The 16,707-nt window shown below is 32.8% G+C and overlaps 1 protein-coding gene across 2 annotated transcripts in view; it reads right to left on the bottom strand.

The window, feature by feature from the left end:
- The window catches only part of LOC107444770 (puratrophin-1), a 259,571-nt gene that overhangs the window by 157,312 nt on the left and 85,552 nt on the right, over positions 1-16,707 (bottom strand). For both annotated transcript variants that reach the window (XM_071182930.1, XM_071182931.1), the window contains exons 4-5: positions 6,212-6,340; positions 533-650 (exon numbers count right to left, since the gene is read on the bottom strand). In XM_071182930.1, coding sequence (XP_071039031.1) covers positions 533-650; positions 6,212-6,340 — 247 coding nt within the window. The remainder of the gene's footprint in view (positions 1-532; positions 651-6,211; positions 6,341-16,707) is intronic.

Genomic DNA, 16,707 nt, shown 5'->3' with positions numbered 1-16,707 from the left:
ATATATATATATGTATATATATAAACTCAGTGGAGCGACAGGGGCCATAGAAGGCCAAGGTCTACTCTGGTCAGCCGAACGCGGAACCGATAGTGTTTAGTTCCCAAGCATGCTTGGTACTCCTATCGTAATATTTATCGATAAATATTTCTAATTTCCTCAAAATGTAATAGATAACAAAAAAAACAGTAACTGAAATTTCTTTTTTTTTTTTTTTCTTTTTTTTTGAACTTTCGCCTTTTTACATTTGCTGGAACGATCCGTTACATGGAAAACTGTGAAAACTTCCACCAACCCTCCCCATACCAAAAATTTCCAGGCCGGACGGCACGAAAATTCTAGCCCATAACTTAATATTTTGACACGCAAATGGATACTTTGAAATATCATGAAAGAATTAAATAAGTATATTCACCAAAAAACTGGAGCGGAAATATATAGCTGCTTAGAAAAAAAAAAAAAAACATGAAAGTGTTTGAAACAATGGTGTCCATTCTGAAAACGTTAAGAACTTATTTGTTTGATGACGTACTCGGGAATGGAGTGGAAGTAGAGGAAAAGTTGCGCCAAATGACAGGAAGACAAGTTGTTATCTTTAATGGCATCACTTGAAATAACCACACAAGAACGGCCCTTCAGATCTCTGCAACCTGTAAAAAAAAAAACATTTCTTTTTACCGACAAAGTTATGAAAAATAGTTCCTTCGTAATTTACATTAAGTGGTGAATTTTTTTCAAAGAATAGGGATGAAACACATATATCATAATTTACATCAAGGAATAATCAAATCGAGAGGAAATTAACAACTTTGCTTCTTAGCAAATTTAAAGAAAATTTTAATTAAAGGAGGGTATCTGCTACATTTTAGATTTTCAAATTCATGACTTTTCACGACTTATTGCTAGAACATTTCATGACTTAACGAAGTGACTATTTCCTCCAGACAAAAATAGAATAATAAATTTAAAAAAGCATTATAATAACACGAATTGAAATGATAGGTTTTACCAAAAACTGTTATACTCTGCCTCTTCATATTTATAGATTTTAAATTTAAGAAACAGAGTAATGAAAGAATTGAAGCAATAAAGTAAGTGAAAAAAATACAAAAGAAAAAAAGCAGAATTCAGGCAGAATTACATTCTAAAGATACTTTTCTTGTTCATCGGAAAAGAAAGAAATACTCCTGATTTTCTGTACTCATTTCCAAATAAAAAAAATTCGCCAATGACTGACTTGCTTCAGTTAGAATTTTAAATTGAAAAAACAAATAAAAATTCTGAAATCACAGAAGTTTCAAAGATAATTCGCTCCAGAAATGACGTTCTTTCCTCCAGTTTTTGAAAGAACACCATCATTTTTAAAGAAAATGATAAAAACATTTTATATTTCAATAAATTATGACTGAGTGGGGATTTTGTTACACATTCAGATATTTGGAACATCATAAGATTGGGGGGGGGTCAAATTCCCCAGGTTCGAANCCATTTTAAAAATTTGATTTTTCGGCGACCTAAATCCATGACCTTTTTTTTTTTAAAAAAAAAAAGTTTAAATCATGACGTTTCATGATACATTTTGTTCAATACCGAAATTCATGACTTACCACGATTTCTAATGAATTGCCAGGAGCGCAGATACCTTGTATATACACTTGAAAAGGTGTAGTTACATCTAAATAAAGTGAACATTCCTGAATATTTTCCTTTCAAAAACGCTAACGTTGACGTACTTTGAATGCCGGCAATAGATTGTTTATTATCCAGTAAGAATGGACCCGAGTTCGTAATTGTTTTATCTATATATCTACTAAAACAAAAGTTCTACACAACAAAATGATGTGTGTTTTTAGTTGCGCATTAAAGATATTAATACTTTAAATTTTAAACATACATCATTATTATTATATAATTCTATAATATTTAATTTTCATTCGTTTCTGTTCTGTTAAGATTAATTCGAAGCCGTTTTAATATTTTAATGGTACTTTGCGCATGTTTGATTAATATTTGATTTCATTTCAACAATGAATGCATCCTAAATGAACTTTTTTAAATTGTATCATAAAAATAATTTTACAGACTTCAATGTGTATTATATCTTATTGTTATTATTGAAACTGTTGTGTCACTGAACACCGAAAGGGGGGGTATCAATTTAACCGCTTCCCTTAACAATTTTTTGGAGAAAAAAATGCAAAAAAATCAACTTATTTTTTCATTTTATTAATAAATACAAGGAACTAAAACAAAACATCATACACAAGTTTTAAGCTGAAATTTTATTTTATCTTTTATGCGTAAAAAACATTTATTTTACCATCACTTAACTATCTCGGGCATCACTTAGATAGTTTTTAAAACAAGGGACAATACAAAAGGGATACTTTTCACAACTCATCGAAGTGATTTTTTTAACTGTAAATTCAGCAATGCGCACAAAACGCAATCCAACAACTCCCAAACAAAACTTTGCAAACTTCCAATCACAGCAAATTATTATTATTTTTCTGTTTGTTTAATTCTGGCCGAGTAAAAACGTGATGAAACAAAACGTACTGACAAATTGTGCTAAGCCCGAGTTTTCTCGGGATAATAACCAATATTTACAAATCCGAATTAACTCGGGATAATCAAGGAAGCGGTAAACACTAAAAGCAGTGCAAAGGAACATTTTTGATATAGTTTTACAGTGAACAGAAGAAAGAATCTGAGCACAATATAATGGGGGGAATAGCCGCTCTTTATCGCCTGCAATATCTCCTCGAGGGAAAAACTTTTCTCATCCCTTCTATCTTTCCCTATAAAGAATTCTAATGAGGGAGAAAGGAACTCAGGTAGGGAGGAACAACTTTTGATGTCCCTGAAAAGATCTGGGGGGGAGGGAGAGAAATGTCAATATTACCTGGGTAGAATGTCACTCCTATTTCCGCAGACAAGAGTAAATATAACAGGGAGGGAATCAAAAAATCGATAACAGCAAAAAAGAAAAGAAGGTAGGGATTTTTAGACATTTTTCCACCGTTTCTTTATTTTCAATCGATTCAAATGTGTTTGGCTGTAGATTTTTTCAAAATAATATTAAAATTCGTTAAATTTCTTTTAAAAAAACATATTATAAGGCAGTTATTTTAGTTTCACGGAGTCCTAATTACCATTTCACTATCACAGACTTACTAATTTATCGCGCATGAGTCGAATATTTTTGTCAAATAATTAAAGTAATGGTAAATTTTAATATTTTACAAATGAGTTAGAACAATGGTGACTACCACCACATATAGGAACAGAAACCATTTCACTAGAATAAAAAAATACAGCAAAATAGAAAGAATAAAAATATAAATGAAAAGCACCAACAACATGACAGCACTGCACTGTCAGCATTACCATGCAGTCAGAGCAGAAGCAGTTTCTTCATTCGGTGGCAAAATAACACAGACAAGTATGTCCCAGAGAGAGTAATAAAGCAAGCCAGTCGAAGAAAACTAAGATACAGGAATTGGAAGTAAACATATTCAACTGGTGAAAATCTCGATTTCTCGGATGTAAGTCAAATGTCACATGTTCGACATATGAAAAAAAATGAATTTATATGCCAAAATGGAAAACCATAAAACTACAAAAAAAATATCTGAAGTTATTAGTTTGGGGAGAAAGAACAAATGAAATCAAGGTAATCGATTGGAAATATATAGGCGATTACGTTTCAAGGTGTGTTTCTTTCCTTCTCAAGTTTAATATTGTTCCATTTTGTGTTCGTGTATATATACATACATTACAATTATTCGAGGACAACTCACGATGGTCAAAATTTACCACAATTAAGCGATTTAACCCGCAAAAAACACTCGATCCAGAGTATCTATATAAATGCAGTTTTAATGGATACTAAATATGTTTATTTTACCTATAATTGGCATTGATTAAAATTGTTCCAACTGCCATGAAACAAAAAGAGACTATTACCAATTTACCATTTTATTTTATATTTTATTACCGTCGTTGAACAGCCGACCCAATTTTTTTGGGGGTTTATGACTACTTATGTTCAACTCCGTAGCCTTGTCATTTTTGAACCCAATCCAGAAGACAAGGGAACTCCTGGATCAAGTATTGGGAGAAATTTGCTTTCCTAGAAGACTTTTTCATTGAACTAACCATAACCATCTAGAAGTGAGGAGGCCGTGACCGCAGTTGTATTCGATTAGTCATCCATATCGTGGAACGCCAATCTTTCTTTGAATATATATATATTTTTTGAATTTGACCATTTAATCTGACCATCTAATATGTTCTTTTGCCCACTTAACTCGTTTCGGTCAGAAAATCAATGGAAGCAAGTAATCTGGAACGATGAGAGTAAAATATCACTCTTTGGTAGTGATGGTAGAAAATACGTGAGACGTAGAGTAGGTGAAGCACTTCATCCTGATTGCATTGAAGCAACTACAAAAAACCCAACAAATGTCATGATTTGGGCATGTATGTCTGCAGATGGTATGGACCGAATTCAAGTGATTGATGGCATCCTGAATGCCAAAAAATACATCGAAACTGTCCTGAAACCAAAATTGATACCTTCCATCAGGGATCTCTTCCCCAACAACACGCCATTTATTTTTCAGCAGGATTCAGCTCCATGCCACACAGCAAAAGTATGCAAAGCATGGTTTCAAAATAAAGGCATGGATATATTATCTTGGCCAGGAAACAACCCTGATCTCAATTCTATTGAAAATTTGTGGCGACGTTCGAAAATTTCTGTGCGAAAAAAACGTCCATCCAATAAAAGACAACTTAATGAAGCTATAATTGATTCTTGGCACCATGTGATTACGAAAGATGAACTCCAAACACTTGTTCACTCGATGAAAAGACGCTGTGAAGCTGTCTTAAAAAAATAAGGGTTATCCTACTAAGTATTGATTGTGTAAGATAGATCTTACTATTAGTTGCATAACTTTTTTTGTAATACAGATTTTGTAATACTGTATTTATTATTAAATTTTACATTAAATTACCTTCAATTTGATATATAAACGTTTGTATTTAAGTGAAAAATAATATATTCTTCAAGCACACAAAGTTGAAAAACATGAAACTTTCAAAAAATGTCCGCACTTTTGGCCACCACTGTATATATAATTTAAGGAAAAGATCTTTAATGTATTTAACTGTATTCATTTTTTTTTCTATTTTTCTTATGTATTCTATGTAATTTAAAAATAGTAGTAATGTTGGATTTTAGCTTAAAAGCTAGAATAAATGCTAGCCTTCATCTGTTACTTATTTATCAGTAAATATTTATGAACGCGCACCCCCCCCCCCAAGTAGGTANGCCCCCCCCCCCCCAAGTAGGTATCGACGGAATTGATGACTGCCTCCTCCTTTCTAGATGGTTATGAACTAACCCGCATTCGCGTTACATGGAGACCACGATAACCTCCCACGGTTACCCTGACGGCAAAGGGACTCCAAGCCATGACACTGAGGATATTTCACGTCAGTAATGTGGTCGGTGCAAGTCGGATGCAGATTCGTATCGACCAGCCATCGGTGGGATTCAAACCCGGATCACCTCAATTGAAGGCTCTATCCCCTGAGTCATCGCTGCTTAATCAAGTACCATGGGTATTCATAAAAGTGAAGTCGATTGCATTTATGTTTTTTTTAGTACCATTTCTGAATTAAATTTTTCCAATTGTTATATTGAAATCAGTACTTATTACCAAAATTAATTAAGCATCAGTGGCTATAATAATAGTACGGCGAATTTTTGCTTTTTCCTTTAAGCGAATTAGTATCATTTCTGTATTATTTATTTTTTTAGTACATAGTTTATTTTTTTATTCCAGTTGGTAATTTAATGAAGCATCATAGATTTCAACAACAGATGGCTATTTACTATACTTCTCCAAAATGAATTAGTATCATTCCTCCCTTAATTTTGCTTCCCAGGATAAATATTTTTCTTTAAATACCGTCTTCAAATTAGTAATTAGTTTCATACAAATACGTTTCAAACGCACAATTAAAAAAATAATCACGCGGTTTCAAATTAATTAAGGAATACTAGTTTGGTGACGTAGTCCCCTCATGCTACCACGCTGGCATAACAGTTAAAAACAATTATTGCAATCCATGACATTTCATGTTGTGGCGTTTATCAAAGTGTATGAAGTTCAAAAAAAAATAAATTCTATCTTACCGGGTATGAAAGCTATTTGAGAATGAAGGAGGTCGGGATCCACCTGATTGACGGTGGCCGGTTGAGTCAGAATGTGTTCGCAATATCCGTCATCAATGTCCTCCTCACCGAACAAATGACTGATGGAAGCTGAAAAGAAAAATACTCACTAGAATGTTGTTCACAGTGTGAAATATATGTAATGACAGTAAGAATATCTTGATTTATAAAGTAAAATAAAAATCTGTTCCTTCATCAAACACAAATATTATTTTATACAGGTCCTTATGAGCTTCTACAAGATGAGCAAATTGGCTTCTAGAAGATTTTGGAATTTTTTAAGGAGCATAAATAAGGAGGAGATAGATATAATGATAAGCCAGATTGGTGTTGTAGTTCATTTACGTCACACTAGAGCTGCACAATGGGCAATTGGCGACGGTCTGGGAAACATCCCTGAGAATGATCCGAAGACATGCCATCACAATTTTGATCTTCTGCAGAGGGGATGGCAACCCCCGCTTCGGTAGCCCGACAACCTGCAAGCGAAGTCGAGCCCTTTATGATAGACCAGTATAACGAGGACTCGTACCGCACACCCTCTGTCCCTACGCAGACTGATCCAAGTGGTCACCCATTCGGACACTGACAGCAGCCAGTGATGCTCGACTTCGGTGATCTGCGGTGTCTTAACGATCAGCCCACTGCAGGTCCTTATGAGAGCCTCTTAATGGTATACCTAAAAAAATACACGCATTTTTATACTTCTGTTTAGGATCCCATCTTTTACCTTCTCTGCTCGATTGTGAACAAAAAATCTGAGAAATTGAAGAAAATTATTCATGAATTCAGTATCGGAGCTTTTCCCAATAATTAACGTTTAGATCACCCTTAAAAATGCATATGAACACTCGTCCTGGTATTAACTTGTTCATTCACACCATTTTTGGTGGTCACCATGTTCAACACCCCAGTTTTAACAAATGTAGTATTTTTTAAACTTTTTCGAAAATTGAGAATTCTTAACTAGTGAAAGAAAATAGTGACATCATCTCCAGCCCTAATGGAAGGGTACCAGTTTGTCAAGGAAGGCCTTTTCTTGTCACCATAATGGTCACGAGCCTTGACCTTTGTGACACCCAGGCGGGAATGCTTTCGATTGACATTACGAATACAAATTATACTAAACACTACATTTTAATATTTATGCATAGTTCGTTCATCAGAAGTTGGCACATGGCTCCACCTCCTCGCATGCAGAGTTCATTTAAGCACGGGGAGTAACAGGAGAAACGTCACCGAGCTTGAAATTGAGACAACCCTTATTGCTCACCAAACGCAAACAGTGAATTCTTTTTCAGTCACTTCCTTCGCTTTATCATCTACTATTATACCCTTCTTTACTCAAGCTAATTAAATATAGTGCAGCAAAATGTCTCGAAAAAGGACAAACTATATCCTCAAAAGAGGGAAATATCAATACATTTATGAAATATTTAATGTTAAAAAAAATGCACATGAAGAGTGCAAAATGAATATTTTTGTCAAATAGCAAACCGTGTTCAGGATTGTTCACACATCCTTCCATCAAAATTAGCAAAATTGTATCGTCAGATACCACGTAATGAAAGCGGAGGCAAATCCTGGCGAACGAACTATAAATAACGTTTTCTAAAATTTAGGCATTGATTTTTTGAACATAAAATGCATCTTTACTTAAAAGTAGAAAACTAAATAGTGTTGTATATTTTTAAATAGTATCGGCCATCAATTATAATATGGAAAGCGAAGAATTACGTGCAAACGATTATTAGCAAACGATTTTTTATTCGACATTTTTTTCTACCAAACAAAGGTCTACAGGTTAATCCAAAAAGAACAATCAGACAGGTTTTTTGATCAGTTTTTCAAGTGCTAAAATGGCTTTGTTAGCCCTGAATAGAAAGAGCGATCTTTTTTTTTTTAAATGGTAAAATGGGTTAATACTCTTTTACTTATCAATTGCTATATTATACTTTCATATAATGTAATAAATGTTAAAGGTAGAAATTCTTAATAGAAAATAAAAAAAATATTAAATTGAAAGCAGTGGTGTCAGGCGAAGGACAAGTGAGCAAACGATCTATTAAGGGTGCACAACCTGGGATCCGCTGTGGCACATGAACATATAAAAATAAACTATAATAAAAAAATTTTGAAACAAATAAAGAAAGAAAAAAAATCGAAATTTTTGAAGTTTTTGACTCACCAAATCTAAATCAATGTAGTTTTTCGATAGCTATTTTTTCGGAGGCAATAAATTTCCACAGTTTTAAAACTCTCGATTTTTTTTATAGTACTACCAAATTACGATGAGTAAATTTCGAATTTTAGTAATCACTTTTGAAGCTCTTTATTTGAGTCCGATTCATAGTGACTTCTCGATGTGACTTTTCGGAAGTTATTGTACGATTTCCGCTTAAAATACTGCTCTTTTTAATACGATGTTATAACGACTATATGATATAACGACGATGTTATAACGATGTTATAACGTGCAAATAACTTTTGATGTACTTTATTTGTTTCAATTTTATCGTAAATCCAAACTATTTTTAACTTTGTTTTTTTCGGTATTTCCACGTGATTTTGAAAATACCGACATTTTTAATATGTATTAATACGACACTCAAATCTAGAGCTTTATCACTCATATAATGAACACCACATAATTAGTTTTATTTAACGACAAAGAATAAAATGGGCAGGCCACGTTATCAGAAGGGACGGAGACCGTAAGACAAAGAGAGTTTTCAATGCCAGACCAGTTGGCACACGAAAAAGAGGCAGGCCGAATTTGAGATGGATAGCTGGCCTAGAAAAAGACCTTTTGGTCTTAAAAACTAAAAAACACTACCAGGAAAAAAGTTAGGAATCCGGAAAAACTTCTTGAGAGGGCCAAAGCCCACCCTGGGCTGTCGAGCCATTGATGGTGATGATGATTAATACCACACTCTAGTCGTACCTTTAAATATGAGCTTTATTTGTGCCGATTTCATGCCAAATCTTAGAGATTTCAACAACTAGACTTATGTACCGGGTTTTGAATAGCCTGATATTTTTAATCCGGTATTATAACGGTTTCTAATCAGGCGTTGCTTTTGACGTGACTTTCTTTGCGCTGATTTCATCCTCAATGTATGTTACATTTAAACAATTCGTTTTTAATGCAATATTATAACACAACGCGAAATTCTAATGTGAGTTTTAAACTGGTTACTATGTTTGAGTTTTGTTTCTAATTCTTGGTAGCTTAAAAAGTACTTAAAAAAACCGTTTTAAAGTTTAACATTCATAAAATCTCTTTTAATTTACTAAATTGAAATATTCTTAAGTTAAAAATATACTGAACTTAATCTCCACCGAATGCTGAATCCTATTTTGAGAAATAATTCATTTGTTTTATTTTAAATCAGTTTATTCCCTGTACAATTTCCTTAATTAAAATATTTAATTTGCATTTATGAGACTAAATAAAATATTTATAGCTTCTTATTTTTAGCTTTCATTCAAGAACATTACTGTTAATTTATTTTAATATAAGTTTTTGTGTTACATGACGTAATAAAAAAAATCCTCATTTTTGCGATTTTTTATTTTTATTTAATGAGAAGGAAATTTTGAAGGGAGAATAAATTCTACGAATTCAATAATGAATAAAATATTGCATTTAAATACCAATTCTATCCGTCCCCACATCTTTACCGTCGCTAATGGTATTATACCGCAGGATGATTTTAAACAGGATTACAGGATATTTCCCAAATCGTCGCCACTACCAGCACTACCTAAATAAAGTAATACTGTTTGTTCTATCACTTCCCGAAGCTGTACATCAGGATAAAATTCGTAGTCGAATTTTATTATTTTATAACATGGTGTGTAGCCAAATCTTTCAACAAAAAATAAGCACCTTTTAAGTAGTACTTTTCAAGCATATATTTTTAAGCACTATATTAACAAAATATTAAAAAAAAAAAAACATTTTTAAGCACTATATTAACAAAATACAAAATAATTTTCAGACTTTACATGATCCTGATAAAATAACTAGTTTCTGACAAAGAATTCCTTTCTTGATTATATTAGCCATTAAAAAATGATCGAGAGATTTTTCGGTTCGATATCAGAGGTTGGAAAATGAAGTCTGTAATTGAGAATATCTTGCAAAATGCAGCAGAGTTGCACACGAGAGTGCAATAATCTCACCGAACACAGCTTAGATGACGCACACGCAAACATTTCATCAAACAAGAAAAATGATGGGCACATTCATACGCTATAAACTGACGGTATAGATTGTGGTTGAATGAATTGTGAAAACGTTGAGAAAAAAAAAACGCTCTTGCATAATACGTGGCGAAAATCGACAGGGTAAAGAAGAAAAAAATCTCATTTTCCCAAAGGAAAAAATAAGCACCTTTCAAAAACACGCAATGAAGAAAGCACCTTTAAGGGCTTTTAAAAAACTAAAACCGGAAATAAGCACCTTTAAAAACGCTACGCACCCTATATAAGCTTTTTCAAAATAATACTTTCATATTAAACGGTGCATTCAGAACAATTTTTGACCCAATGATCGGATTTTTAAGTGTAAAGACTCAATCTTGATGGTTTGAGAGTTACGAAATAAATATGCTAAATAATAAATGAAGACGATATTTTGAGAAATAAAATCACAGTTGAGTATTTCCTACCATTCAATTAATCTAAGAATAAAAAGAAATCCAGAAATTGTTTCGGTAAAATCAAACAAATTACAATAACGGAGGAAAATTATGTTGTTTTCTTTTTACTAGTGTTAAAGGAAAAAGGAAAACATATCATCCACGCAATTATTTTCTGAATAAATATGAAAGAAACGACGGAAAAAAATGATTCAAATAATAATGGAAATCAAATGAAGCATTCTATTAAAAGTGAATAACCTTGAGATGAAAAACAATTTGTTTTGCTCACTTCTTTAAAGATTCCGTTTTCTTGATATTTTTTTTTCTTCTTCTGTGCTTAACAAACATTTGATGAATGAATTATTTGACAGTACAAAACTCTTGAATGGAATTTTCACTTTAAAAGCTATGCGTGGTGATTCATTTTAAACTTCACATCTCTATTTACTGTTGAAGCCGATTGTAGTGTATCTACCACTACAAAAATATAAATCGAGTCTATGGTGGGGTGCCTTTTCATAAATGAAGGTTGACCCCCACATGATGTGAACAACTTTGATGGATGGTAACTGCGACCTCCCCAGGCTTCTCAGTCTCGATCACACACAACGTATACACTCGACTGCTAAAGATCGTGAACTTAATACAGCTCTCACGATCAGCACTCAAGAAGTACGGTGATCGTAACACAGCTCTCCCGTCTTCGCACAAAACAGCAATGAATCAACTAGTGTTATCCTATTCATCGAATTCTATCACAGCTATAATTCTGGTGGGGGAGTACTGTAGTGTATCTACCGCTACAAAAATACAATTCCAATTCACAAGACGTGTTTCTAGGGTGGTGTTCATAGATGAAGGTTGTCGTTAACATTTTCCACATCGATGAAAACTGATTTCGATGATGCAGGACCCCAAAGGAAAGAAATAACGCCCACAATTTCACCGTCAGCAACAACTGGTCGCAAAGACATAATTGATGAGCGCGTCGTAAGCATGCAACGGTCGTGAGCACAAGCCGTGGTGGCCTTCCAATAAGGTTCGAATAACAGCGAGATTTATAACCCCATTCAACTAATTAAAAACAGATTATTGTATTTCATTAACTTTAAAATATTAGTGCTTGAAAATCTGACCAACATGATAAAAGTTATATAGGAATATATATATTTTTTTTATAATTGTATTTGTTGGTATACAGTTTTAGTTTCTAAAATAAGTTTGTAAAAAAATAGAATTGGGTGATAAAAATTGTTTAGTTCCCCATCACTGTTGTATCCAATCATTTTTTTTTCCTTAAAAAAACCACAACTTGAATTACTTCACTAAATTTATAAAAGTGAAACATTTTTGAAGAAAAAAAAATTATTCAGTTATCAAATTTAAATTTCATTTTCTGACGGTACAAAAAACTTAGATAATAGTAACATACAATGGAGTACCTTTCAAATTTGAAATATAAACAAATAACATTTTCATATACAGTCAAACCCTGCTATAATGAACATTCAGGGGACTGAAATTTTGATTCACTATAACCGGGACTTCACTATAACCGTTACGGAAACAATTTAAACTAATCGTTCCTAACTCCCCCCTTTTATGACACATTATTTAAATAAATGACCGAAAAATAATACGTAGTAACAAAAATGTGTTCACTTTTATTACTTTTCGTCTTGCGTAGGAGAAAAATGAGTCATCTTCAGCCGATGAGCAGTCCTCAACATCAGATATGGAAAAACACTCTCCGATAATTTTTCCTGGATTTACGCTATCCCGCTTTTTAAACGCAGCCATTCAAGCACATAACAGAAGTCTCACCCAATCGCATAGCAAATTCATCGCTTTTGACTTGAATCATTTGTCCAGATACTGCAAGATTGTGGTTTCTGAATGCTGAACCCATTCAATAATAAAGCAAACAAGAAAAATGCTACATTCCATGTTGCGATAGTTTAAAAATTGGAATATGTATTTATTTTGAAGTAGAAGTTTCAAAATTATTACGAATATGTATTATTATAAATGAAGAAAATAAATGAGTCGAAGACAGAAAAAAGTTCATACTATCCAACTTTTTTTCGTTCACTCTTCACTCTATCGACAAAAAATAACGTTATACGCGGGTACATTTCGCGGGAGTTCACTATAAACCGCATTCACTAAAGCGGGGTACTATCATTTTAAATCAATATCATTCCCTCTAAATTTTTTTATACTGAGCAATAATATATAGCATAATCACTTAATATCCCTTTTTTTCTTCTTTTGTTCAGTTTGTAAAACGATGGTAATTAAATGATTCGTGAGGAGTTCCGGCATAAAAATTGAAAGGACATGCAGTCACATATCATTAAAGTCAAAACAAGTTTATTCCATGCACACACAATGGAAGTTATTGAACTGATAGGTAGTATTATACAAATCACATAAGTTTTCTTCCATTAGTTTCTTTGGGACACTTCTTAGAAAAAAAGAGGATTAACTTTTCTACCATTAGGATGATTTTAGTAACGTTATGAAACAAGCAGACCATTTTATTTATATGGAGTGAAGGAAACAAAACTGCGTAAATACGTAAGAATTAAAAAGGTGCGTAGCCAAATTATAAATTATTCAACAAAAAATAAGCACCTTTTAAGCACTTTTCAAGAGCTCAAAAAATATATTTAAGCATTTTAAAAAATATTATAATTAGGCAGAGTAGGAAGTTTTTTGACAGTTGACGGTTTATTCTTGTTCAAATNTTGAGATCAGAATGAAATGATGCACAGCTACTGCAGAATTAATTGTGAAAATGCTGAATAGAACAATGTGAACTGTGTCTCTTTGTATAATTCATAGCGAAAATCAACATGGTAAATCACATTTTCGAAAAGGGAAACATCCAATGAAGAAAGCACCTTTTAAAAAACAAAAATCGAAAAGAAGCACCTTTTTTAAAAACGCTACGTACCACAAATATTGGGATCTCACATCAAGGTTGTTCCATGAATAAATTTAAAAGCTAAATAAATGAAATAATAGAATTGAAATGAAAAAAAAATCAAAATTTAATAATAATTCGCATAATTGAAAGATTTAGAATTTTTATTTTTATTTTGTTCAAATCAAACTGAAAATAATAATGAAAATATAGTTCGACTTAGTATCGTATGCAAAAAGAAAGTGTTCCTTTTTCATTCTTGAATAAATGAATGAACTTTTTGGGTACTAAAACTAGAAAGCTAATCGAGTGAACATTTTCTGTAGGCAAATTATTATTAATCTGAATACATCTCTGCATTCATACGTAATATATTAAAGTTAACCCCCGCTATTATGAACACGGTTTATAGTGAACTCCCGGATAGAGTAACCCGAAATCCCTTGAAGGTTCACTATAGCGGCGTTTGACTGAATAAAATAACATGCTTTGTTATCTGAAATGTCCCTGAATGAACATTTGAACATCTGAATGAACATTTTCTTTCATTCACATGGCTTTGATGGGAGGTCAATTATTTTAATAATTCTAAATGTGTATAGTGCGCAAGAATAGACAACCCTAAATAAACTTATGATCGGATATTCACGTACTCAATTTTAATTTTTCCAAGGGGGTGAATATAATAATTAATGAGTATAAACGATATTTTAAGTTGCAAAATCAGGCACAAAAACGTATTTACTCTGACCCTCGAAACATAGGAGTGCAGCCCCAATAGTTTGGTCAGGAGAGAGGTACAACGTTTGGACCCCCTTCATGTTAATTTTACTTTTTGCGTTTTTCATCGTATATCGAAAACATTTTAAGAAAAAGTGAACAAAAATTTGCACACAATTGTAAAATTCGTTTATCTGAAGATAATTCCGCGCAAAATATAACATTCAGTAAATATTTATTATTTTTTATTATTTTATTTAATGAAAGTCTAAAAATTTCGAATTGTAAGGAATGTAATGTTTCGCATCATTTTACAGAATGCAATTTTTTAGATGGCAGAACACAAACTTTGAGCGAAATCGGTCTAATGGTTCCTGCGAAATCGAATTTTGAAAAAGTCGTATTTTTAAAAATTCGGTTTCTCAGGAACTATTCGACCGATTTTGCTCAAATTTCGTATTCTGCCATCTATAATTAAATTCTTTAAAAAGAGCCAAAAAAAAATTGCATGTCTTACAGTTCAAATATTTTTGGGCAACATTAATTAAATAAAGTAATAAAACAAATCGATATTTACTAAAACTTACATTCTGCATGGAATCATCTTTGGGTAAATGGATATTTTTAGTTTATTTTTCATATCCGTCGTTGAACAGCCGACCTAATTTTGGGTTTACGACAACTAGTGTTCAACTCCGTAGCCTTGTCATTTTGAACCAATCCAGAAGACAAGGAAACTCCTGAATCAGTAGCCCCACGGAGGACTTTGCGACTCGACAGATTTAACGTGCTACCATTTCAGCCACGTGCCATCAGTCACCATTTATTACACGTCTTTAGCCGGTGGGATCAAACCCACGAAATCTTGGACATGGGCCCAGTGCCTTACCAACCAGGCAATCCCGGCAGGTAAACGGATTTTATAATAGTTTGCAAAATTTTTCGATTCGCTTAAAAAAGTTCCCACAAAAAGTAATATTAACATAAAAGGGTCCAAACTTTGTACCGACCAAACTATTGGGACCTTACTTCCAACATTGCACCTTACATATGGGAGGTCACAAATCCCAAGTCTTTTGAAAAATGTTTATTCAGAGAAAGGTACGGTTTTGTGTCCAATTTCGTAACTTAAAATATCGTCTGCCTTACTTAACCACTCCCCTTACCAATGATTTCGAGGGGGGGGGGGAAATTCCAAAAATCTACATATTTTTTTATTTTATTAATAAATACAAGGAACTAAAACAAAAGATTATGCACATGTTTTAAGTTGAGATTTGAATTTTTTTTTTATGTGTAAGAAACATTTAATTTAAAATCAGTTTACTATCCCTAGTTGTCTCGGACAAATGAAATAAGTTAAATATGAGTGTTTGTATGATAGTTCTTAAAACAAGGGACAACACAAAATGATACTTTTCAAACGCCATCAGTGAAGGAATACGCTATTTTACTCTTATTGCTATGATTATATTTCTTGCTTTCGAACGAGTAAAAACGTGATAAAACAAAATGCACTGACACATTCTGCTAAGTCCGAGTTTTCTCGGAATGATATATATTTGCAATATATACGTACCCGAGACAACTCGGGATAATCAGGGGAACCGGTTTATTTGAGGTCACCCCCTTGAACATTTAAGATTGAGTCCTAGAACGTGAATATTCGATCATTAGATAAAAAGTTATGCAGGGCGTTCCGTTTTTTTATTTTGTGCACTGTATGTTTTATAATAATAATAATAATAAAAAAAAACAGTATTTGAACACAATTTGTGCAAGAAGAAGAAAAAAAAAGAAAAAGACTGGACGTCTTTATTTGAAGTGTATCTATCCTTCAGAGACGGGGAAATTATGTTTTTTAAAAGCCCATTCCTGCATTGTTTCAGAAGAATAAACATGAATCATAAGTGAGTCAAATTATCCACCACGAAGGGTGGTCTTTCTAGTATCTTCATTCAAGGTCGATACAAACACGACCTTCCCAGAATTTATTTACGCTTTTTTCCCATTCCTTCATAGGGAATAGATTTTGGAATATCAGCATGTCGGACAACGCTTCCTGTAAATTATTTTTAGTAAGGACTTCAGTTACTACTCTGCAATAGCTGTGCATCATTTCATTATGATCTCAATCTATTTATATATATATATATATA

The sequence above is a fragment of the Parasteatoda tepidariorum genome, chromosome 7, assembly GCF_043381705.1.
Source record: "Parasteatoda tepidariorum isolate YZ-2023 chromosome 7, CAS_Ptep_4.0, whole genome shotgun sequence".
Lineage (NCBI taxonomy): Eukaryota > Metazoa > Arthropoda > Arachnida > Araneae > Theridiidae > Parasteatoda > Parasteatoda tepidariorum.
This window is presented reverse-complemented; position numbering and strand designations above follow the sequence as displayed.